General features: G+C 39.7%; 1 protein-coding gene across 1 annotated transcript in view; it reads left to right on the top strand.

The window, feature by feature from the left end:
* The window catches only part of SEL1L (SEL1L, ERAD E3 ligase adaptor subunit), a 47,536-nt gene extending 35,442 nt beyond the window's left edge, over nucleotides 1-12,094 (top strand). Inside the window, exons 16-21 of the mRNA XM_006925500.3 lie at nucleotides 316-464; nucleotides 1,239-1,404; nucleotides 1,933-2,007; nucleotides 2,755-2,927; nucleotides 5,737-5,865; nucleotides 7,927-12,094. Of these exons, the coding sequence (XP_006925562.1) occupies nucleotides 316-464; nucleotides 1,239-1,404; nucleotides 1,933-2,007; nucleotides 2,755-2,927; nucleotides 5,737-5,865; nucleotides 7,927-8,136 (902 nt within the window). The 3' untranslated portion in view covers nucleotides 8,137-12,094. The remainder of the gene's footprint in view (nucleotides 1-315; nucleotides 465-1,238; nucleotides 1,405-1,932; nucleotides 2,008-2,754; nucleotides 2,928-5,736; nucleotides 5,866-7,926) is intronic.
* The last annotated feature ends 14,931 nt before the right edge of the window (nucleotides 12,095-27,025 follow it).

The raw sequence follows: 27,025 nt of genomic DNA, 5'->3' as shown, positions 1-27,025 counted from the left end.
ATTGGCGTTAATGATAGATACACGAAGACCTGAATTACCTGTTTTCCAGAGGATGTCATTATGTTATAGAAATGAGAGCTGTCAAATTCTGGCTGATTAATGTTCCTCCAATTCAATGATTTGTACATCTTGTTTTTTTATTGTAAATTATATTAATATGTATTAATATACAGATCTGTATTAATAAGATTCACATCTTTCCTGAGTAAGAATTCTGAATTTCATTTAGTTTTATTCCCAGAAAAGGCTTCTCTGATGCTTCAGCTCAGTCTTTCTTAAGACACTTCCTGACTTTTTATGTGATTTTCTTTACAGATGGCATCGGAGTCAAGAGGGATTATAAACAGGCTCTGAAGTATTTTAATTTAGCTTCCCAGGGAGGCCATATCTTGGCTTTCTATAACCTAGCACAGATGCATGCCAGCGGCACAGGAGTGATGCGATCATGTCACAATGCAGTGGAGGTGAGGGCTTTTATACCAGCTTCTATACGGAAAATTAACTTGGCCAGTAGGAAAATCTACCATTTTAATTCTGGTTTTCTTTGTGTGATTTCTTCTAGAGTAGAAACAGACTCAGCCTACTAGCATTGGAATACTGAGGGAAGCCTGAGGGTCTGTGTGTTACTATCACACTTATGTATTTCATTTGTCCCTCCCTATTAGAATCAGTGTTTATAAAGACAGATATTGTTGTCTGCAGTCTCTCTAGCACATAAGACAGTATCTGAGACATAGTAAGCTTCAGAAAAGTGTTTGTTAATTGAATGTCGCAGAGGCGAATGCTAATCTCTCCTAATTGGAGCTTTTCCTCTTTAGCTCTCTCCTAATTGGTACTTTAGAATGATATTGGTAACTGCTTAGCAAAGTTTTAACTCACTCTGTGCTTGAGTTTCCTTACTTGTAAAGTGGGGTTATTAATAGAACTTACCACATAGAATGTTTCCCCGTGGACTTCATGGGAGGATTGTGCGAGTTAATATACGTACTATGCATAAGTCACACTGCACAGTGCCTGGCCAGCATAAGTGGTATATAATTATTTGCTATTATTTGTATAAATCTATTCTAAAGACTTAAGTGAAAGCTTCAAATACATATCTTAGACTTTTATATATATTTAATAAATAAAACTGCCAGACGTTTACAGAACATGCTTAACAATCCCTCGTAGTCAAAGTGAAAAATGATTTTCTGGCATATCTTTCCTATTTTTTTTTTTCTTTCCTGTTTTCACAGTTGTTTAAGAATGTGTGTGAACGGGGCCGTTGGTCTGAGAGGCTCATGACGGCCTATAACAGCTATAAAGATGGTGACTACAATGCCGCCGTGATCCAGTACCTCCTGCTGGCCGAGCAGGGCTATGAGGTGGCGCAAAGCAATGCAGCCTTCATTCTCGACCAGAGTAAGCCTTGGGTTTGGACTACCGGGGCTCACTTCGGGCTAAGCCATTTAAGAATAAATCCACGAAGAAATGTCTTAATGTTGTAAATAGAATTTACCACCCATGCTTAAGTTATTTTACCTTAGCTCTTCAAAGTTAGTTTTATAGAATTGACAGTAGAGATAGATTTGACCTTTATCATAAAATTAACTGCTTTCAATAAATACATTTTTCAAAATATAGCAGATACAAAAACATTGTTTTTCCAGCAGATTGTAGATTACTGGAAGTGGTTCACTTTTCAGTCTTATTATTCTGTGGATAAAACACATTTCAGGAAGCAGTGTCCTAAATGCAATGATTCCTTCGAAGTCAGTATTTAATTCTAATCCTTGTTTAATTTCAGTACAGTCCTTTTTTCATTTAATATTTGTTACACCCCAGTTCTTGTTTAAATGATGTTCCACATATCTACCCATTTGCAAATGAAGCCTAAAAGTCTAGTGGCTTTCCTTAAGTGCCTGCTTTGTGTCACATCTTCCCCTGTAGGGGAAGCAACCATCGTAGGTGAGAACGAAACTTATCCCAGAGCTTTGCTACACTGGAACAGGGCTGCCTCTCAAGGTGAGTGATTGCTTAATTCTAAAGCATTAGCTTTTCACCCAGGGACCTTTCTTTATTGTTTTTTTTTTTTTTTTTTTTTCCCATAAAGATTAAATCACGTCATTGATCACCTTAAGCAGAGATACTAACTATTGCTTAACTTCTTTGCATCATGATTAGTATTTACTTTTAAAATGGAAGTTCTGATTTCAGGGTTTCTAAATTGAATTGCAAGATCTTTGTACTGGACATTGCATCGTGCTGTGGTTTACTCTTTGGTTTTAGTTTGAAACCAGTATGTTGTATAAGATGAGAATTAAATAGGTGGTATAATAGAATATTAGTCTGAAACCCAAAACATTTAAATTTTTCCCCACTACTTTTCATTTGATTATTTATTTCTCACACGTACTACTCTCCACATTGTCTGCCTATCTCTTCTTGAGCCTAAACAAGGTCTAGTTCAACTATTTAAAATGTAAATGATGTGACTAAATAGCATATGTTCATTTGAAGAGTATTATTCATGAACTAGGGGGTACCACCCACCTTGTTTTATCTCTTCCTATCGCAAAGCCTTCTTTAGAACAGCACTTCTAGCTTGAATTTTAACTGAATTTATACCTTGGCTGAGGGATTTGTCGTAAAGTTTGTACGCTATTAATTAAAATTCTTTTCTATGTAAGCATGTTAACAGGAAGAGAAATAACAGTTTGGCGTGCTTTAAACACTATTTGTTGACAATTTTGCATTTAACTTTTGTTTAAGGCTATACTGTGGCTAGAATTAAGCTTGGAGACTACCATTTCTATGGATTTGGCACAGACGTAGATTACGAGACTGCATTTATTCATTATCGTCTGGCATCTGAGCAACAACACAGTGCACAAGCTATGTTTAATCTGGGATATATGCATGAGAAAGGACTAGGCATTAAACAGGTGAGGTTGGCTTCAAAACAAATGTTTGATTAATATAAATTGTGATTTGGGGAAAACGTCTGCATTTTTATAGAAATATGGTTTCTTTGGAATGTGCTCAGATTTTAGGTACTAAGTTATGAAACTGTTTTATAATGCTTCAAAAGACTGTTCTTGTATCTCTGTCATCATCCAGCACATATACATATTGATATCCATACTACTATTTTTAGGATATAAAGCCAAAGACAGACTCATAAAAATGGAAATGCAGTGCTGCCTCTGTTGATACCACCCTGTCTGAGAAACCGTCTCTCCATCTTCAGACAAATTCTATTATTTCTAAAGTATTTTAAAATGAATTACAATGTTTGCTATTAAGAAACTTATTTCTGATTCTTAATCCTTCCTACTGAAGTTTAACTTTCTTTAGACCCATGGTCTGGGTACCCTTAAAAGAATTTTGAAAAACTGTATCATCTTGTACATTCTTAAGCTGACATTTAAATTTTTTCATCATAAGTTTGAAAGGATCTAAGTTCTAGCTATTTTAAATACAAACATTTTTAAATAAAATGATTAAATTACTCTAAATTGATTTAAATTTAAATTTTAAATAACCCTAAATAATTTGATGCACCCATTATTAATTTTTAAAAAATACACAGCAAATTCTATAATTACAAATTGTATCTTTTCCTTTTCTTCCTGAATTTATATTTTCAGTCCCCTATTCCTATAGATTTATAAAGTAATATTTTTTATGCTTAGATCTTTGCTCACTCTGTATTTATCTGAAATAATTATATAAATTTAAATTTTGAATTTTATTTCCTGTGATTATAAGTTTTATTAAGAAAAAAATTTGAGCTCTTATTAGTTATAGTTGATCAATTGTTAATATACTGTTGATTAAGTCAGCACAATAGTATAAATTTTGGTAAAATTCTGCATTTTTGAGTAATTACTGAAAATGCATTTTTAATCAGATGTATGGAGCATTTAAAAATTAAATATCAGTGAGTCAATTTAACATCAATTTTATTTTTTATTTGTATAAGTATATGACTGCAGCCTTATCATGTATATAAGTATATGGGAATGGGAAGAATTTTATTATAGCAAGGTCACTTAATTCTTTAAACTACTTTAGAATTATATGCTGTCTTAGTTCGGACTGCTATAGTAATACCATAGACTGGGGGGCTTAAACAACAGAAATGTATTTCTCACAGTTCTGGGAAGTTGAAGATCAAGGTGCTGGCAGATTTGGGGACTGGTGAGGGCCCACTTCCTGGGTTATAGACAGCCGTCTTCTTGCTTTTGTCCTCACCTGAGGAAAGAGCAAGAAGCAAGTAGCAGGTTCCTTAAGGGCTCTTAGAAGGATGCTGACTCCATTCACAAGAGCTCAACCCTCATCTAATTCTAATTATCTCTCAGAGCCCTCATCTCCTAATGCCACATTAGAGGGTAGGCTTTGACACATGCATTTGGGAGAGACACAAACATTCAGTCCATAACATGCCAAAAATCAGAGAAACTTGTCATTAAAATTATTTTTAATTATCACCTGACAACTTGGTTAGGTCCCTCTTCAGTTTTGTTTAAAGCAAAGAATTGGAATCTAGAGACTTACAAAAAGGCTGTCTTCCCTGATCACTGCAGTCATCCCTTTCTCAGTCTCTGGGAGGAGTACCTGAGAGGCTTTACCAGGGCTTATCAGATAACTAACCCTTACACCGCTTACTCTGACCTGATGTGCCTAAGGGAAAGTTGCCATTGGGTTTTGCTAATGCGCTGGGTCTCTGCCCCATAACATAGTATTGAAGCCTCTTCTCATTGTCCGATCAGTCAGCCAAATCAGACTTGGTTTCTATCAGAAACGTTTTTTAATTAAAATAAAATTAACGTGTTTGATGACTAATATAAAAATCACATGTTATGATCTTTAAGAAATATGGCAGTCCAAAAAAAATTCAGTTAAATATTTTAAATCAGAGACACTAACCATACTTACTATTGTTCGAAGGTGCTCTTCTTTCCAGCTTATGACACACCCTAGGTACTTGGGCAGGGAATAGCTGAAAGTAACTGCCTTTATTTAAATATGTGAAAAAAAAGTCATTTTTAATGTTTAGGCTTTCTTTCCCATGTCTCACGAATTCTTTCCTAGGAACTTGATATTCTTTGACAATAGTCAGGGCATGGAAGAAGTCAGGTTGGCAGATGAAATTTTCAAAATGCCCACCATCCCATTCTGCAGAACATTCTGACCAGGGCCAAAATTGACAGTGACGTGTTTCACCCTTTACAGAAATACATTTAAGACACAGAATGCAGGTCACTTAATACTGTCCATGCAAGTGTCCCTTGGAAAGTCTGCAGTATGTCTACCCCAGATCACTGCTCCAGTCTGAAACCAGGAATTGCTTACATTGACTAAAGTTTTAAGTAGGAAAAAATAAACTTGCGATTTACAGGTCACCCCAGAGATGTCCGGGTTAACAATGTTTTCTGTAGATATAACACTGGTGCAGCATTTAACTCTGAAAGTTTTAAAATGTAGGCAACATATCTGCACAGCAGATGGAGGTCGGATTGGGGGGAATATAAGTTAAGTCTTAAACTTTTCAATTAAATTTTTCAAAATTAATCAGTCAATAAAAGAAATATTACTCAATGGAAGCTTAGGTTTTTTCCTTTAGATAAAGGAAATTTTTAAAAGACACTTGAAAGATAAAATAAGTTTTCCTAATATGTAAACTAAATAATAATTATTTTTAACTTATTTTAACAAGAAATGAATTTTGGTTTGTTACCTATATTATAGGATATTCACCTTGCAAAGCGTTTTTATGACATGGCAGCCGAAGCCAGCCCAGATGCTCAAGTACCAGTCTTCCTCGCACTCTGCAAACTGGGCATTGTCTATTTCTTGCAGTGCATACGGGAAACAAATGTAAGTGGTCCCTGCCTCTTTCAGTTAAACTACAAGTGATGTAACCTCCGTCTGGAGGTTTGTATTTTAAAAGTTAGGGGAGGGGAGAGGAGTGTCCTGTAAGTGTCTGGTCTCTTCCTTTCTTCCCGCAGGGGAAGTACCTGCAGACCTCATCAGATGAGGGATGAATGTAGCCATAAAGCAGTTATAGTTTTCAAGTGACATTTGACAGTGGTTCCCAGTCTTAACGTGTTTTATGCAGTTTTCTGGCTTAGGGAGAACTGAGACTGACCCATGGCAATGTGAAACAGTAGTTAACCAAAATCAGTAAACATTAAATCAGGTGACTGCCTAAAAGTGACTCATACCAGTCCCTTAAAAAAGAGAATTTTTAAAAATGGAAGGAGGAGGACCTGAGAACCTCCCCAGCCTCGTGTACTTCAGATTCATCTGATAGTGAAACATGTTAAAAACACCACCGAGATTTTGTTCTCCAAAAATACCTTGAACTATTTAAATAAGCTAGTGATAGAACCTACGTAGGAGATGATTTAGCCATTCTCTTTAAAACTACCAACTTCAGTTAACAATACTTATACGTAGGTGCTCTTGGGTCCTCCAGTTTACATTTTGTTTTCAGTACTTGTAGTTCCTCATAACAAATTAACTGGTACATACAGCACTTGACTCTGAAAGTCTTAAAATATGTGCAGAAACAAGAGCTATTCAACTGCAATTCATCCTAGATCAGAAAAGGATCCTGCTTCAACCTTTTGTTAACATCTTTCAGAACAAGTTGAAACATTTTCAGATACACGGTTTCAGCATAGATGATTCTTCTAGAATGGGTTCCCTCCTATGTTGCACAGATGTAAAGGTAGTCAAAAAAGAGAAATTTGACACCTCCTTCTTTTGCAGCCCTGGCCCTTGCTGTGGAGGGATCCACATATAGGGCTCCAGGGGACCGGGGATGTTGACCTCTGTCCTCCTGATTGCTTATACATCTGTAATGCCAAATTTTTTTTTGCTTGCTAGCATGAGCCAGGGTGTGCTGTACCCTCTGCTGATTGAAACAATCTCCGTTCCTTTAATTAAAAGCTAACTGTGGGAGCATAGGATTTGGTCTGCAGTACAACATACTAAGTATATTATATCTTTATTTAATTTTTAATACAGAAGTATAAAGAAGACAATAAAATGCCCCATAATCCTACCACCTAGATAGTCCAACTAAAAAAGAACAGGTAATAAGTATTAATAGTAAGAAAGTCAAACAGTACAGAGAAACAAAATCCCCATCTCAGTTCCCTCCTAGAAAACACAGTTAATAGCTTCTTGTAATTTCTTTTCAGAAAAATTTAGCATCTATGCCTACAAATATATATTATGGGGACTTAATGTAATTGTATTTAAATGCAAAGGATTATACCCCATATTTACTTTCTTTGTGAATAAGTATCAGTCAGAGAATAACAGGAATAATTTAAGCGACGCCAGAATAATTAAAATGTCATAGGCTAAGAACATAACTGTTACGTTCAAGTTCAGGTATTGAATATTTAGTTAAATCCCAAATAGAAAGCGTTATTCATTCAGCTATTAAGCATTGGAATTCCTGCCATCTTCAGTTACATGAGAGAAGTAATAAAACAGCCCTGCTGTCATTGGAACCGAGCTTCAGCTGGTGTGCCATCACTACGAATAGGTTAGAGGTATATCAAGATACTGATTTTCCCCCCTTGGCTCTCCATTGGCTCCCTATCTCCAGTTTCTTTTCAAATATTTTCTGTGAAAAATAGTTGGAAATTAGTTCATTAGATAACTGCTGGAAAGAAACCTTGCTAGACACTTTACATAGTCAACACGATGAAATAATGGCTTAGTTCCTGAGACACATTTTTTTTTTTGGAGTTTCAGTTAAAGTCTTTTAAAACCTTTTTTAAAAAAAGAAACACATTGTAAAATGTTCCTAAAACCAATTATTTTAATAGGTTCTGTATTTATTCCTAATTTGTGACATAACTTTCCTAGTTCCTTCTCTGACATGTTAGTGATCATAATGATTTTTATATTCTCATTAAGATTCGGGATATGTTCACCCAACTTGATATGGACCAACTTTTGGGACCTGAGTGGGACCTTTACCTCATGACTATCATCGCGTTGCTGTTGGGAACAGTTATAGCTTACAGGCAGAGGCAGCACCAAGACATGCCTGTCCCCAGGCCTCCAGGGCCACGGCCAGCTCCACCGCAGCAGGAGGGGCCACCAGAGCAACAGCCACCACAGTAACAGCCACAGTGTCCAGCCTTGATCGGTGACAACCAAGGAAATTGTTCGCTGAGAACATCTGCATTTGCTGTAGAACTTCGGATCAGTGGCCACCTCCTGGAAGAGGCACAAGGAAGCATTGAATTCCTAAAGCTGCTTAGAATCTGATGCCTTTATTTTCAGGGATAAGTAACTCTTACCTAAACTGAGTTGAATGTTTGATTCACAACTCTTGTGGGTTTCCTTTTTTTTTTTTCTGGAAACATATGCAAGACCCTCAAAGTAATGTCTGCTTTATCCAGCTATCTTTCTTGGGTCCTTGTGGTCATTCTCTCAATGCGCATAAGTTCTATCAACCATTTTTAAGGTCTTGTGCATCGACACTAAAAACTGATCCATATAAAAAGGAAAACCCAATTGGTTAACCTTAACAAGTTTAACCTTAACACATTTGAAAGTCTGAAAATAGAACTTGCCTTTTAAGTAAAAAAAAAAAAAAAAAAGTCTTCAAAGGATTTAAGAACTGCGATAACAGAAACTTTTACCAATCCACATGCAAGTGTACAGCATATTTGTCATTTTAAAAGGAAGGGTAAGGAGGTTTCTTACTATTGGTGATTGTCATACTCCATACCATGCTTCTCTCCTTCCAAGACTGAAAGGCCTTGTTAAATAGTTTTATGTGAACTTCATTTCTTTGGAATGGAATATATATAAAACATTGTGAACCGACTTCTGGAGCTAATGTGTGAATTTGCCCCACCTACTTAATGTAATTCGCTTGTTTGTTTTTGAGTATACAGAGCCTTGAGCTGGAAGCCAGAGGATGGACTAACTGGGAAAAGTTAGGAAACAACATTAAAGACTCTGGATGGGGTACCAAGATCATAGACATACTTTCCCCAGCGCCAAAGCATTTGTTCCCAGGATTTATTTAGTTTGCATTTCTTGTTGCAAAAAGACAGCGCCCTCCTGAATTCTTTAAGTATAAAATGTCATTGCCAAGATATGGCATACAGCGACTACCATTATAATACTAAAACTCAGAGTCTAAGATGCATTAAACTCAGTGGTTGGGAAAAGCTAAAACCTGTTTATACTGTTCTGCCTGTGTTAAGGCAGGTTTTTATTTCTGCAGTTTTAGTAGAAAGTCAGCCGCTTGCTTAGCGATCATATTCACCACCCTCCTACTGTTAACACTAGGAAAGTCAAGGCTGTTACACTTCAGAATTGTCTGGCTAAACGGTGTGGAAAACAACAACAAAGAAAACTTGCCGACTTCATGTGTCATACAAATGAAAAATTAAATTGTATTTCTTGTCATTGTCAGATGGTGGTGCCCCCAGCCGGTACCCAGTCAGACGACATTTGTACCTGAGCAGGCTTTCTGGGCCCACCGAGCTCCGTCTGTTGATGTTAATCTGTATATTCTTCTATTCTTTTCCACAATCCCTCGTCCATCCGCCCGAAATCTTGAAGAGTTTATTACATGTAGTGTTGTCAGACTTTGGTTCTTGAAGTTGGGATTGTATTTAGAACTAGATTTAATTAGTCTATGAACATGAAGGCTTTCAGTGTGAAGTTGTATGCTTTTGTGTGTGTGTGTGTGTGTTTAGAGTATGATAAGAAACCTGGTAAACAAACTTTCCTCCCAGATAATTGCTTCCAAATGTGAAGAGGCGGTCATGGTGAGAACCATGTGTCTAAAGGCATATCTGAAAGGTAGGAAATTTTACCCTCAAAACGTAATGTTGTTTGGAGCAGCTTTTGTAAATTTTAAGACTTGCTTGCTCTCTTGCACTTAAGAGATGCGAGCACCGTTGGTAGGATGTGTCCGTGTCTGCGTCCGCACCGACTCTTCTAACCCTTCAGAGTCAGGACGATCCTCAGTAGCATCCATGCTTCATTTCGAAGGAACTGCTTTAACAAATTTAAAAGTTTTGAAACCTCTAAGCTGACTAAACTTCCATTTTTCCTCTCTCCCATCCACCTGATTTCTCCTTTAGCTGCATTTTTATCTCTGTCTTTACTTCCCTCTATTAATACTTTGAAAAAAACACGTCATTAATAGTGTGAACTTCCTGGCAGTCCTGTTCCATGCAATAACAAATCTCCTAGTAGTTTACCACTTGCCGTGTCCTTTTTATTAATAATAATTCAAATATCTTTTCCTTGGCTTTCTTCCACTTCCTGTTTTACCCTGGGTCTTTCGCTACTGGAAATTCGAATGGTATATTTAAAACAACTTAGTTCCTATGGCTTCATGACCTCGATCCTTATGGCTGTCTCAAAATACTTTGGTCCCTTTTCATGATACCTAAGCAGGTAGGAACTGGGTTTGGTGTTTCTCCTAAAATAATGCTCAATCCTTACCTAATCAAATGGCATCCATTTGAATAAAATGACAGTAACTAAAGCTAGTTAAATGTCAGTGACATTAAACTAACTCCAGGATTCAGGAGTTCTAATGTTAGAATTTAGTTATCAGATAGAGTGTGGCTTCATTTCTCCGTGGCTCATTTCTTGATCCCTTTTATAGTCTGCCTGCCTTCAGAGGTGATGACCGCAGTAGTATTCTGCTTAGCTAGTCTCATGCATTTGGTTGTGGCTTAGTTACCTGTTTCAGAGTCTTGAGACTATTCATTTTGCTTCTATTTTCTGTTGCAAAGGTAGTTTTGGTGTTTGGGTTTTTTTCTTTCTTTCTTTTTTTTTTCTTTTGAATTTTTTGTTTTCTCAGTAAGGCTTATCTTATTCTTGATTAATATTCAGTGGCACAAAAAAATAAAACCTTTCTTTTTTCCAAATTTAATTATTTAACACTTAAATGCAATTAACTTATGAATCATTAATCTTAATACTTTTGAAGACATGTTACTGTTGTGTGCATAAGGTTAATTGGCGAGAGCTTTACTGCTCAGCTGTTTTGTCTTCATACCATTGGGAAGTTTTAGAAACTTCTGTCTGTGATCTGTTGATGATCTGATGCTTTATTAAGGACCTGCTGTTGCCTCAAGAAAACTTATTTCGTATAGATTTTTTTTGCTTTTTTTTCCCTCCTCTGCTCCTCATGTTTGTTCTTCAAACCAGTGTTTTGGAAGTATGCATCCAAGCCTATAAATGAAGACCACAACTCTTGATGTGTGTAGCATGTATATTATTGTCTAGCTACATCTGCAAAAAAACTTCCTTTACAGAGGTTTGGACTAAAGTTTCACATGCACATTTCAAAATAAAATGGTTCAGATAAAACAGCCCCTTTACCTGCCAAGAAGAGCAGCATGGGCTCCGTTTGCCCCCAATGACAGCTTGTATTTGTTTTGAAAGTGAATTTAATATACATATGTTGCACAGTATTATGACTAGAAGTGTGCAAGAAATAATCAAAGCAAAAGAAACTTCTATTTTCATGAAAATATTTTTTATCAGTCATTGCTCTCAAATGTAAGTGAAAATATGAAATTTCTGAATACCATATCGTCTGAGGCACTATCTGATTTTTAAATGTGTGATAGTCATTGAAAAGAAGATAAATTTCTCCTACTAGGTATTTCAAGAATATTTACCCCAAGTAAAAAATATGTGTATTTTAAAGTGACTGTTTGCACAAGTAAAAATCTGATTTTGTGTGCATGAGAAGGATGTCTTGGTTATATGCAGGAAGTCATCTCACATGCACTGTTTTTCCTATTTGGAATGACAAGCTGACACTATTCTCGATTAAAAAAATCATAATGTTGCTATGATCAAGGTGTAACCACTATGAATATTTTGGAGAAGTTTTAAGAGACCATAAGCTGGCATTGGAAGGAACACCATGGTAGACTTTTTTGTAAATTTATTTTGTATTTAATTAAATACAGTATAAAGGCTGGTGAAGTGTAATATAATTGTGTAAACAAATCCTGTTAATAGAGAGATGTACAGATTCGTTTTGTACTGTATCTTGAAACTTGTGAAATAAAGATTCCGCCTCTGGTTATCCTGTGTGCCATTATGTATCGTGACCCAGGTACCTTTCCACTCAGACTTTTTTTATACCTGAATGATTCAGTTTTTAATGAACCTTTTTGGAATTTCAGAAGCGTCTCAGAAACATTCATTTGGGGTAGTTTGAATCTACCTTTCCTTTACATTTAACTCTTGAAATTCAGATTTCTATAAGTTGAATTTTACCCTAGGGAAAGTTTTTAGGAAGGTTTACAGAGCCACGTAAAAATACAACGATAAAATTTATCAGTAATACGATCTAAGTAAAGGGGAAATGAAAAAGAAAACTATTAAACCAGGAGTAAACCTTGTACACAAAATGCTTGTTAGACGTGGGCTACAAATCTGGCCCTAACTTACTAGCAGCCAACTCAAAAAGGAAATTGAGCTAAAATGTTCCAGCTTAGAAGCATCAGATCATTGGATTAAAAAGTCGCAATGTAGATTGTGGCAAGTGAGAAGTTAGATCTCAAGTTTTATATTTGGGAGCGTAACCAACCACCCCAAATGACCTTGACTGACTTTCGCTAAAATAAAAGGAAATCAGACGTCAGAGCCATAACATCAGCAGTTTGTTGAACCTGCAGTTGAGTGTGATGCCTGTTTACTACCGAGCCCCTTTCTGATTGTTATTTAATTGAAATGAGTCCTCTGTCTTCATTGGATGTGACTTGATGAGAAACAGCCTCTTTAACTCTTTTTGTGAAACTAATTTTGGTTGCTTAATACTAGCCTCAAAATTTGCTTATATGTTACAGCATATACATGTACATGTAAAAGTAAAAAGTTAGTAATTTCTGTAATAGAAACTTAAAAACAGAAGGGAGATTTTTTTGCTTTTTGAATATTTACCAAATATTTGAATAGTCAAGTAAAAGTATACTGCTAGTATGTGTCTTGTATATTCCCATGTCATTTCTGCCACCACTTTGAAAGCCATCAACTTAACCTTGTGATTGGATCCTGAGAATTCTACCAGCCTTGTACTTTAGTGTGAGTACTATATTTTGAGAAAAACTAACTTTCCTGGTGGCCAAACATTTTTCATTATATTAACTTCTTTTAAATATGGCTTAATATTAATGCTGAACTGTGTATGAAATCCCACATAATTTTTTCTCATGTAAGTTGAGTAGAATGTGGTCAGTTAATTGACTTCAGAACATTCAGATAAATACTTTCAGTCGATGCTCAATCCATTTTCCTTTTACCTTCTCTCTGCCTGTCATAGAACTCTGGTAATCAGCCTGTCAGGATTGGAAAGGATTTCTCCTAAGTCTTGTAAGCATTAGACGTGAAATTCAAGTATCCTAAACAAGGATTCTAACTTGGAAAATAACAATTGAGTCACTGTGTGTTGCATAAGTCAAGATTTAAATATGAACAACAGAAACCTCGGTTCTTGGGAACATAGTTATATCAAGATATGAAAGCACAGCTGTGAGTTTCAGAGTCTGCACATCTGGGTTTCCCTACCCTTCCTCTATGCCCTTGCTATAATTTTTTTTCCTTAAGAAAAGTTGATTAATTGAGTTTTTTGCTCTAAATGAAATCTTTTGAAATGAATAGAAACTAATCCTGGTTGTGCAAGGGAGGAGGGGGAAGAAGGGAAGGGAATCAGCCAGCTGCTCATTTCCCTTGTGTACTAGTAAAGAACTGGGATTCTTACAGCCTGCACATCTACCCTATTATCTTTTGCATACTGTTTGAACAGTGTTCTTCGGTAACATGTACACATGCATGGAAATTTGTGTATAATCTCACCAGGGATTGGTGAGAACACATTATTTTTCTTGTAGTTCCTATTTTTGACTCTTGAAATAAATGACATAAATGGAACTGTCCACGCTGGAGCCGTGAACAGCAGCCTTTATTATTTCAAAAGCAAGAAAAAAAGTAATTGAAGAAACCTAGGTTTGCTTAATCGGTATCTATATTTCATCACTCATTAATTGACACATTGTGAACTCAGGTTCACCAAACCAAAGAAGAATCTATTAGCTCTCTCCCAGCTCGGTAAAGTAAGTTAGAAACGGGACAGTTATGCCTTAGACCGGGAAAATGGAAGAAAAGCCTGTGAACTGAGATAAAACCCTAATCTTAACTACAGAAAAACTAAATTGCATCCCATTAGACCTATTTCCACTAATGAAAGGGGCTTTTTAACACTGAGTCACCATTCCAATGCAAGAGTCATGATGACAAATGGGACAGATGCATAACGTAAGTGTCCACACAAAATCTTCATGGCCTCTAATTGGGTCTTGCATTCCCAATGGGTTCTTTCATTGACTCTCTTGAGTTGCCTAATCGAGATTAGTGATCAGTCCCGACCTCACTGGATGGCTCTGAAATGCAAAGAAGAGAAGGACCTCATAGTAAGGGGGTAAAGAGTCTGGGCTGGGCCCTAGTACTCTTGGTGAGTGGATGGCCCTGGGCAAACCATTCACTTTACACTTGCATCTTGACACTGATTATACTGGATGGTCGTTAGGGTCCTATCCAGCCCCTGGAGGTCTTAAATGCTGAAAGCAATTAAATTAACTCTTTTTTTCACTGACACCCTTCTCTTACAGGACATCATGGTGGAAAAGACACATTCCGTTGTCTTAAAATGTGTAGTTCCAAATAATTGACAGGCAGAGTGGCCCTTGGTATTACAAAGGTCAGTTTTAAAGTTTATCACCTAGGGTTCCACTTTGTCATTCACTCAGCAGCTTTTATCACCTACTATGCTCCAGGCACTGAAATGTACTGATGAATTTAAAGATGAGTAAGACCAGGCACTTGTCCTCTGGGGGTCATCATTACCATTGGATTGACTGACCACAATGTGAACATGTGACAAGCACTAAGTACTTAACAGGCGTTATTGAATTTAATTTTAAATACTTCACAACATTGGTACCTTTCATGTCATTCCCACATAACAGAATGAGGCTTAGAGAGGCAGAGCACCTTGCTCATGGTCAGTCAGCTAGCCTAAGTGTTATAAAGTTGTGCTTCGAAAAAAGACTGTCTTGATTATAAAACCCAAGTTTGTTGTTGTTTTTTTTACAGCAGAAAAGAATAGCTTTACTAGAAGCGGCAGGACACTTCCAGATGTGGAAGCGGGCCTGAGCCAGGGAAGAGTGGCTCAAAGGCCTTAAGTTCTTAGGTAATATGCAGCATGGTGAGATTTATAATTGGAGGTGTGAACACAGTGCTGTGGGGGAACAGGAAAGAGTAATGATAAAATGCACAACTTTTCAATGGTTTCCATGTCCACCTTGTCCCGGGCCCTGCTAACACGCTGTCCTGGTCTCAGCATGTGCAGCTAAAGCAATATTTACAGGCTTCTACTGCTGCTTTGCAAATTCAAAGGCATGGAAAACATCCAGGGCTTCCAGAGTCGGCTCATGCCTGCCCTTCCCCGTCTGGGGCCTTTGCTGACATGGCTGGATTGGCTTGAGGAGCCACGTAGCTGGGGCCGAAGCCTTTTTCTGTTTGGCATCTTCCAGGGCCAGAACATGCAAGATGGCTCCTTCATTCAGCCTGGGCCAGGATGGCGCAACGGCTGGGCACTGTTCAGCACCGTCCTCCCCAGGCATGGGGTCTCTGGGCCTGTAAAACTGCCTCAGAGTGGGCGTTCCAAGAGCCCAGGGGGAGCTGCGAGGCTCCTTAGGACTTGGCCTTGGAAGTCCCAAACATTTCCACTGCATTCTCCTGGTAAGTCACTTAGGCCAGCCCGACTCCACCTCCCAGTGAAAGGTCAGCTGGTGAATGGGGAGGGAAGGAATTGACTGTGGAATTAACCTTGGAGATCAGCAGCCACAGTCACAGATTCGTTTTCCTTTGCAGCATCAGCCAACTTCCAAGTTAATAAATGGTCCGTTAGTTACGGAAATCCTCGGTCTTTCGATGGGCTTCCTGGTAACTTCTCTCTGTACAGGTCCTGCTATTGTTGCAGTACAAGGGTGACACAGTGAGTCCACATCCCGTCCTCAAGAATTCCATTTAAAATTGGCCTCTGCGAGCTTTTCACAACCCAAGCTGCTTTTTCCTGAATTCAATTTGTAAGAGCTTCTAATTTAACTCCAAATGCTACCAACCCAATTTGTCTTCAAATTTAGCACTAGACCTCCCACATTCGTTCGCCGAACTAGTGAAAAAGATTGATAGAGCTAATGGAGGTGTCTGTGTTTTTGCAGTGTTCATCAAACCTGGCTTTGTTCAATTCTTCAAACTGCCCTCCTTCCTGCCTTCCCTCTGCCCTTGGGCCAGGCCCATCCTCCCCCAGTCTCTGCTCAGACTGACCTGTCCCCACATTAAATCAGATCCACCTGTTACTCACCCCTCTGAATTTTTCCTTTTATATCATTGATTATTCACAATATTTGTCTCATCTCGGTCCCCTTGTTGGTAAACCCTCAGAGGACAGGCACCATTTCTGTCTTATTCTCCAGTGTGTGCCCAGAGCTTGGCACGATGCCCAGCACACAAATCAATTTGATTAATGTTTGAATTCATGGATAGACTTAGAAACAGCATTGTAAAAGATAGTTGAGATCCAGAGTCAGTTCTCGAGAAAACCTGCTTCCATGCAGATGTAAGCTAAGAGTCTGTTACGGTGTGATTTACCCACATCGGGTACTATTTCCCGGATCCCAGCCCTTCTCTCCGCGTTCCCACACAGGCAGAAGTCTCTGCAGGCAAACAGCTCCTGGGGAGGGAGAGGGAAGTAAGTGCTCCTGGCAGTTGCGTTCTGGTCCTGTGGAGGACTCGGGGATGCCGGCTCCTCCCCCAATTGGGGGCGCTGCCATCCGGGCAGAGGGGGGCGGCCCATTGAAGCGACAAAGCCCTTTGCAAATCGAAAAGCAGGAAATATTAGTACATAAACCACCATGAAAAAGAAACCAAGATCGTCTCTGAGTGACAATTCCACTCAGTACTGCCTCGAGGCTTATCACATACAAGACCGTGTGTGGGAAAGAGAACTCCGATGGAAGTGGGGTGTGGGGGTTCCCCGGACCGCAGACGTCGCTGGAGATGCTGCTGTCTCAGCGATCCCAGTGCGCCATCTGGGAAACGGGCCTTGATGCATGTATCGTTTTTCATCCAGTAGCTTGATACTGTCATAGGACATAGAGATGAAAAACTCAAGGGATATAGTTAGGGTATTCGCTCAAGTTTTTTTCAAGTCTCGCCTAGTTATATTATTTATTAAAAACTGACAACTAAGAAGTTTTCGATGTCTCCTCATTCCTGAAAGCGCCTCACCCTGTCTTGGGGCTTTGTGGCAGGGAGACACAAGGCTATCCCTATTCCATTTCCCTCCCCCAGGGGAGGGCAGTGCAGAGGAGAACCCGAATCCACGACACAGGCCCAGCTTTGCCTCTCTCGAGGGTGGACGGTGAGCTGTGCTGGATTATAATAGGGATGCTCCAAGTTCCTCTTGTTGTTCGATTTCTATCTTACGCCTAACATAGCTAATCATTTTAAATCTGTGCGTTGTTTCCTCTGAAAATGAAGACTTTGTGATACCACAACTTCCACACTAGAGGGCGTCAAAGGGCTACATCTGACAGAAAGCAGCCGAGGGAAAAAAAAACCCAAGTCTTTGGGTGGGGGGCTTCCCATAAGAAATCATTGTAACTCTTTGTAAGAACAGTGGACCAGCAGCGTGAGTTGTGTACACAAAGCCTTCTTGCGTGTGTCACTGACACAAGTGATATGTCCCCTGCCACCTAACACATTTCAGTCACTGTAGTGGGTTCCATGGTGGCTTCCCAAAAAGATATTTTCATGTCCTAACTCTGGCACCTGTAAATGTGGCCTATTTGGAAAAAGTTAAGGCTCTCGAGGTGGGATATTCTGGATTATCAGGGTAGGCTCTCAATCCAATGACAGGTGTCCTTATAAGAGAAAGGCGGAGCAGAGGGGGGATTTGACACAGACAGAAGAGAGTCCTCGTGAGAACAAGGACAGATATGGGAGAGATGCAGCCACCATCAGACGAAGCCAGCGGAGGCAAGGAAAGGCTCTCCCCCAGAGCTCCTGGAGGGGGCGCAGCCCTGCTGACACCTTGATTGTGCACTTCGGGGCCCCAGAACTGTGAGAGAATAAATTCTTGCTTGTTTTAAGCCACCAAGTTTGTGGGCCTTTGTTTCAACAGTCCTAGAAAGTGACTGTAGTCACCATACGCCATGCATTCTCAGTGGGTGTGACATGGCCCCCGAGGGGCAGAAAATTGGTTCTTAGAGGGGAGGGGAGAAGTATGTGAAAAAGTCTTAGATATTACAACGGTGTGTCACCCTCCACAGGACCACACTACCTAAACAGATATACAGTATATGTGTGGAATTAAAATTTTATTTATGGGCAGCAGAGAGGGAAAGGATGATTAGGAGGGGGCGGAGGGGAGGAGTCTAAAAAAGGCTCTTTAGGGGAATGATAACTTTTTGAAAGTTGAGAATCATCATCTTACACCTATGCTGCAGACATACCTGTGCTACTTTCGATTTTTAAGATGAAATAAGGAAAAATAAAGATGTAACAAAAACAAGAGAGAAAGAGAAAAAAAATGGGACTTACGGACTCTTTTTTCCAAAAAAAGGTATTTTAGACTCTTCCCTCTTTTCTAGCCCCACGACTACAAATACCATGTGTGTTGGGCACACACTATACTAGTGAAAAATCAAGCTCACTGACTCTAAGAGACTAGCAGTCTGGAGAGGGGACAGACCAGGCCATTCTTTCAGCCCAGTGGGTAATGGGAACTGGAGTTATGGCCAAGGTCGGGCACACAGGGGAAGCCTACAGCTCCTGGCTGGTGAAGGGAGACGGCGGATAGGGGAGGTTGCCTGAAACAGGAGCTGGAGAGTGCAGGACAATTGGAGTCAGCGAGGAAAAAGAGAGGCGGGCCGGAGGCAGAGGGAATACTGCTTCCTCTGTGTTTGGTCGCAAGTCCTCCATCCTCTCCTTTTCTGCTTTTATCACGCTGGTTGTTAAGATGTTCCAGTCACATCAGTAGCAGTCTCCATGCCTCCTCCCCTTTGATCTCCGCTCTGCACCAGACGAGTCTTCCTTAAACAATTTGCAGCAAATATGCATTTCCTCTGCTCGAGAACCCTCTATGGCTCACCGCTACAGGTCACGGCCCTCCCCAAGCTTGCCGCTCAGAATTCTAACAACCTGGCCCTTCCTTCTCTACCTCTCTCTCATCGAAACCTGCATTTCCTCAGACTGTCACACTAGAAGCAGAAATATGGTAACACTGACAGTAACAAAAAGGCTACTTCTATGGCTCCAGCTCCACTCTCTCTGTGAAAACTCTGGATCCATCTCAGGGTCTTTCTGTTAGTTCTTAGTGTCCCCAGGAGGGTTCAGATATGGTTGTAGACTCTCCTGCTCACTAAAATAATGTCTCCTTTCTTGTCCAGTGGTGAGTTCTTTCCCATGAAGATCCTGAGACAAGGCTGGGTCCTCTCAAACACAGCGCTGGTTCTCAAACTGAACCCCCCACCCCGTCCTCACCCCCTGCATCTATATATCTGGCCATTGAGGCAGACTGAAAGTGTTCCCTGAAGGTCGTTTTTCCGTCCTCAGAACTCGTATTTATCATCTAGGCCTCTTATTTGGCATCATCGATGCCACCTCCTTGCAGCTCTCACGGTGTGTTTTGTTTTTTAAAGCACCGAGGTAGTGGGGGACAGAGGCTGCCGATGGCAACCTGACGGGTCGTCGTCGCGTCTACCCGGCTGTCGAGTGCAGTGACGTGACAAACGAAGACCGGCTTCCACAGGTCCGCCCATTCGCCGCTTCCCAGACCTCACCTCGCTCTCTCCACACCCATGAGAAGCCGAGAAGCAGAGAGAAGCCGGCACTTGATGCGCGATGCTGACGGTGTGCAAGCCAGCCGTCTCCAGCTGCAGGCGACTCAGAAATTCCCCAGGGAGCCTCCCCCCGTGTGCACTCGGCGTTGCTTTAGCTTGCACTTCTTTTCTGAGCGAGGTTGACCATCTTCCACGCACTAGACGTCCCATGCAGTTCTTCCTCTGTGAACTGTTCCGGCGTTCGCTCCTTTCCCTGTTAGATTGTTGATCCTTATTGATTTCTCTGAACTTTTGTGTCTTAAGGAAATTAGCCCTTCACTGCAAAATGCACTGCAATGTTTTCCCAGCTTGATGTTTTTTGTTAGTTTGTTTGTTTGTTTGTTTTTGACTGTGCTCATGGTATTGTGAGTCATGCATATCTTTTTTGGTCACATAGTCAAAGTTATCAGTCTTTTTCCTTTATGGTTTCTGGGACTGGAGTGATAATTAGAAAACTTTTTTTCTTTTTAAATGTACGTTCCCAAAAAAACAACGGAGGGATGGCTTAAAAAAATATGAAAACTGATTATGACTGGATCTGGATGCCCTAGGTAGGCTAATAATTGAGATATTTCCAATTAATAGTCTTTAAATATTTGTTCAAATTCGTTTACAGTGCAGAGCGGGAGAGGAGGGCAACAGAGGAGGGCAGCTCGGCCTCTCTCTGCTGTTCTGAGCAGTTTAGCTCTTGTCCTGAACAGACGCATCTCATGCAGGAAACAAATGCTCTGTCTGAACAGGACCCAGCCCGCTGGAAGGGGCTGGCAGCCAGCCAGGGCTCCAGAGACCCGGCCCCTGGGCGGGTGAGGGGTCCTGCCCCTTCCTCCAGACACAGTTGAAGCAACCCTTCCAGTCGCAGGGCGTGCTCTCCCTGAGAGGAATTCTTGTAAATGCACTTTTCTTCATCTGGTTGTATTTCAAGGGTGGTTTTAGCATTTCGGTGACATGTTCTGACCCCTCGCGCTCATAGGGTTCCACCCAGCTGGCCAACCCTTCAGCCCGCCTCTGCTCCTGATGAACAACAAGGACAGAATCTGCCCGTCTCAAGTCAGACACAGGAAGTGGGGTCGGCCCCAGGGCTGGCGATCGGTCTGGAGGAGGGAGACGAGTCTGGTGGACAGAGAAAGGAAGCAGCTGGGCCTGGAGAGGGAAATGGCTTCCTGGCTCCGCCTGAGCCACGCCCAGAGCAGGGTCCTGAGCCGCAGCAAGGAGAGCCCGTGCCCTCAGGGGACAAGATGCTGCTGCGTGTTAACCAGCCCTGAACTACAGAGGGACACTGGCTTAAAATTCTGACATAGTGAATGAGTACATCGTGGTGATCTGATATATGTAAGCATTATGAAAGGATTTCTCCTGTCTATTTAGTCATTCATCAAATTTATCTTTTATTATTATTATTATTATTGAGAACATTATGTTCTACTCTCCTTGAAAATTCATTACCTCTTCAAGCCTCTTTTCCTCAAAGACTGTCAATTGTAATTACACACAAAGAAGGTTAAGAGTTATTCTAAACCATTACCACTGCAAAATGAATAAATGAAGGCGGGGGGAGGGGGCAGGAGAATAGACTTTTACTGAGTGACAGCATTTGTGAGGATTTTTAAAAATCCAGATACTCTAAAGTCAAGAGAAAACATTAATATTTCAGACGTTTCTGAATAATTTAAGAAAGAGGCAAGGTTATCGCTGGAAAGCTGTTTCCCTCATTCATCGCACTGACCTATGCAGAGTCTAAGGGATGCTTGCAGGGTCCCTGTCCTCCTGGTAAGGTGCCCCCTGACCTACATGCTGGCAGTCTCAAGGCTACAAACCGCAGGGAAATGTCTGACAGTCACCCTCTTCCTCCTGCCACCAGCATCCCCGCTTTGCTCCACTGTGTAATACACACAGTTCCAAGGATGTGCAATGCCTGGTCTAAGCCAGACATTGAAATCTCATGTCCTTTATGACAGTGGGGACTGAGCTGAGGCAGTGTTCCTGTTTCTCCACTTTTTTTTGTTGTTAGTATCTTAAGGAATCATTTTAGATATTTTCCCCCAATTGTCCCTGATACCCTTATAAAATTTTAATACCACAGATATACTGAATATCTGTTTGTGTACTATCTATATATCTGTATAAATAAAGGAGAAATATGTCTTTGCCCCTGCCAAGAACCCATTTTTAACTTTTTTGAGGACTACATGGTGCTCACCGATGTAAAGGATTGCAACACTGTTGATAATTGTAGAAGACTGGATGGAAATCATTTAAGCGCCCATCAGAAAAGACTGGTTGAATAAATTATTTTACGCCCAGGGAATATGATACTATGTAACCACACACACACACACACACACACACACACACAATGAGGAGTCCCTCTATGTACTGATATGATGAGATCTCCAAAATACATTAAGTAAAAAAAATGCAAGGACTAAAACAATGTTTACAAAGTGGTGCCATTCTTGTAAAAATGGAGAGGAAGAATAAGTAGATATATGTATTTGTATGTATTTAAATTATCACAGAAAAGATATATGTGGCACTTGTGACATTCGTGTACTTAGAAGGAAGAAAACTGAGTTACAATAGGACAGAGATTAGATATACATTTTTGAATGAATATCCTGAACAATGCGATTGGGTCGTCTATTTAAACATTAAATTAAAAGTAAAAAATTTGAATGTAAAGTTAGCATTTATGCTTTTTAGTGTATCTTTTAAAAATATGAATGCTAGCGAAATTAGTAGTGTTTCACTTTTATGTCACCAACGGAAGGATTCTCTCAAGTTAACTTAAGGACCTGATGAAATAAGTGCCTTTTAATGCCATTTTCCATTTCTACAGCATTGGAGTATGGGTTACCACCAAGGGGCTTTTCCATAACATTTCCACAATTGGAAGAGTTAAAACTCTGTGTGGAGCTTGAAAATAAGACTGCCTGGATCCCTGTTTTCATCTCTCTTCATCTCCCTGCATAGCCATATGTTGTTTATTCACATTGTGGTTTATACAAGTTTTCACACCTGTCACAGTAACTTCTGTCCTTGGGCAAAGTTTCTAAGGCCAAAATCCCCCCCTACACACACACACACATTCCTATCTTCAGTGACTCATTTTCTAGGCATGGGGAATCATAAGCCAATGAGGAGCAATTTACTCATTCAATTTGCTAAATCCTTCCCCTTTCTGTCATTAAGGTTGTCACCCAGTTGGAGGAAGCCTCAGTTAAGATCTTATCTAAATTTAGTCATCAAGTTGCCATCAGCAAGTGTCGAGTGCTGACCATGGACTCGTGGACTCAGCTCTGGTTTCACTCTGGATAGAACCTATAGCTTCATCCAAAAGCCACTGCCAGGGGTGTTTTGGCGATGGTCGATTTGTATAGAAACATGAATGACAACAGAAAAAAAATCCACAGAGGGTCACTGACGTTTTTTCATAGGGTGTGGAAGCGTTGTGAACACGGGAGCATGTCCACAGCTGTTAGCAGTCAAAAATGGTGACATCATTGCGTTGGTATTGGGTCTCTCTTGGGTGACGGAGAACCATGTCTACCAAGTCAGCCTGCTGCAGTCATGGTTAATGGCTGAAGTGGGTATGACATGCGGCTCCAGCGCCAGGAGGCTGAACTTCTAGTTTTCCAGCTGGAACAGGCATCAGTTTGAAGCCACTTCCCTTCTTCACAAAGGGCCTCTCCATGTCCTCACCTAACATCTCTGACTGGTGCCCCACACGCTTAGAGATTACCAAATTTTTAAGACAATTTTTGTCAAAGTAGTTGTTGTTTATCATTTTGCCCTCTAGGGGGTAAAAGAGCTAGTGTTACATTTAGCAATTGGAAGTCTTCCATTTTTTTCATGCGTATGAGAACTTGTTCGAATTTCCAAACTGAAGTAAAATTAAATTAAAAGGTAACACGTTATATTTTAGGTTTGTTCTGTTGAAAATGCTAAATGCATTTGTGGACATTTCTAGTTCTAATAAAAAGGAATTTATCATTAGAGTGTGGATTTCAGAGTTACACCAAGAAAAGCTGAAGAAGCAGACAGCTCCAATGCTCTATCTAGCTAACTGAAATTGTTAGCCCAGCTGTTGGAGAGAAATAGCACTCTCTGTCTGTCACTCTACAAAGATTCAAATCTCTAGGCCCACCCCTTAAGCAAGGGAGGGCAGGGCACTTGATTAACAGCCTCATTAAACCTGTGTGAGTGGGGGAGAAAGAGAAAAGGATTCTGAGCAGGCAAAATCAATAGATTCCATTACAAGCACTGTATTTATTTTTGTGCCCTTAAACCACTGTTCCTCGCTCCCCCAGGCAATCAACACTACTCATTCAAGCGGCCAGAATGCTCCCAGCCTTAAAGGGGTTCAAGTCTTCCCCTCTTGAGGAGCTGACAGCTTAGCTAGAGAACAGACACACTAACACACCCACTAGTAAACTTTGAAATTAAGATATAACCAAGTACAATTATCCAGGTGTAAAAAAAGATATCTGCAGCCCCATGTTCATATCAGCATTATCTACAATAGCCAAGACATAGGAACATCCTAAATGTCCATTGATGGATGAATAGATAAAGAAAATGTGATATGTATGTATATATACACACATATATATAATGGAATATTATTCAGTCATAAAAAAGAATAAAATCTTGCTATTTGCTACATCGGATGGAAATTGAGGGCATTATGCTAAGTGAATTAAGTCAGGCAGAGAAAGACAAATACTGTATGATCTTACTTATATGTGGAATCTAAAACAAACACATGAAAACAAACAAACAAAAAAACAAATTCATGGATACCGGGAACAAATTGGTGGTCGCCCTAGGTGAGGAGTGTGTGCGGTGTGGGTGGAATGTGAAATGGGTGAAAGGGATCAAAAGGTACAAGTCTCTAGTTATAGAATAAATAAGCTATGGAGATAGACACACAGCATGGTGACTGTAGGCAATAATACTATGTCATCTATTTGAAAGTTGCTAACAAAATAAATCTTAAAAGTTATCACAAGAAGAGAAACGATTTTATAGTTATGTATGCCGACAGATGTTAACTAGACATATTGTGGTGATCATTTTGCAATACATACAAATATCAAGTTATTATGCTGTATACCTGAAACTAACATAATATTACATATCAATTATAGCTCAATTTTTTTAAAAGAGGTATCTGAAACAGAACCTGCCACTAAGATCTGTGTGTGGCTGTTTCTTGATAGTCTAAGACAGGAGAATCTACTGCAGCAATTCCGAACTTTTCCCAGTATGAAGAATCAGTTTCTTTTTTTAATTTCAAGAACCTCTATGAAACAGTCGTCATATTTTTATATACTCCATTAATGGACTAGAAAGGTCCACAAATGCATTTACCAGTGGCTTACAATAACTCCAGATTCCACCAAGGGGCAGTAGCACACATGTTTTTACAAGGAGTCTCCGGAATATCAACAATTTAGATAAATTGCCTTTGTGGCTTCTAATAATTCACTTAATTTGCTGACAGCTCTCCATGAACCACTATAAAAGGATGGACTTTGAATAACTGCCTTGTACTGCCTTGTAGAGAGAGATGTGTGGGATAAAAGAAAAGCATAGGTCCTGGAGTCTAAAGACATGATTCCAGTTCTGCCCCTGTGTTTGTGGGCTGTGTGATCTTGACAAATTATCAACCTCAAGTTGAAATAACAGGCATCATAATAACCCATATCCTGCCTTCCTCTTAGATTCATTCTGAAGAGAAAATGTCTTTAACTTTTCATTCAGTTTCATTGTCCGCAAACATGTCACCTCTGTCCACTGAGCTTCTTTGTGAGCAGTTATCAATATTAGATGCTTCTTCAGGGACAAGTAGATTGTAGCTGCTCCACAACTGTTTGTCCCTTGTCCCCTCTAAAATAAAATAAAAAGCCTAGATTTGTGCTGTCCAAAACAATATCATTTGGCCCTTGCGATGATCGAATACTTAAAATGTGGCTAGTCCAAGTGAGGTGTGCTGTAAAGTGTAAAATTCACACCCATTTTCAAAGACTTCATGTGAAAAAGAAATAAAAAATATTTCGTTCATAATTTTTATTTGATTCTATGTTGACATGATATTTTTGATCTATCAGGTTAAAGAAAATGTTAGAATGAATGTGGCTGCTGAAATGTTTAAATGATGTCTGTGACATACATTATATTTCCATTGGACAGTTCTGGTCTTGACTATGTAGATGTTCAGTATTCGTCCTGCCAGGAGGTTTCATGATTCAAACGTGTGTTGGGAAAAGAAGTTCCAAGTAAGCCTGGCTCTTAGCTCTCTCACTTCTTGAAAACTATGCTGTGAAAACACACACATAGGTACCTGTACAGCATGTGTATGTTTGTAGTATTGTTTATAGCACGAAGAAAGAAGCTGGAAATACCCTAAATATTCAACAATTGGGGATTGGCTAACAAACAATGGTATAGGCTTATATCAGACAAGTGCAACTATTAAAAAGGCAAGACAGTTTCCATAAGAACCGTCTGAGATGTATACTTAAAAGGAATACAATGTTACATGTTAATTATATCAATACAAAACATTTAAAACTTAAAAAAAAAAGCCACCCGAGACAGTTATTAAAAACAAATTCGTAAAAGCTTCCCATGCCTCTCTCTGAGGAATCCTGATTTGGCAGGTCTGGGGTGAGTATTTATGTTTAAAAAGTGCCCCCAAGAGATTCTGATTTCCAGACAAGTTTGAGACACACTAAAATAATTTATAAGTATTTATAACTAGGACATGGAAAGGATATCTGAGATAGTGTTCAAAGTAATATTGCTTGATCGTTTTTGTTTATAAAATAGTATTACGTGTGCATGCAATAAATACACATATTTATGTTTAGAAAAAGATTTGGAAGAATATGAGCCTGACTGCTACCTGTGGTTGCCTCTGGGTTGTGTGAGGGGCAGAAGAGAGGCCTTTCCCTTCTTCCTTATGCACTTCAATGTTTGTTTATGCAACGCTTAAAGGGAGGAGGAGAACTCCTTGTAATTTCATCGGTTCCCAAGTATTGAGAGGGAGGTGAGGAATGAGGCTGTCA

This window comes from Pteropus alecto, unplaced genomic scaffold, assembly GCF_000325575.1.
Source record: "Pteropus alecto unplaced genomic scaffold, ASM32557v1 scaffold8, whole genome shotgun sequence".
Classification (NCBI taxonomy): Eukaryota; Metazoa; Chordata; class Mammalia; order Chiroptera; family Pteropodidae; genus Pteropus; species Pteropus alecto.
The sequence above is the reverse complement of the archived record's forward strand: the minus strand, read 5'-3'. Positions and strand labels throughout refer to the sequence as shown.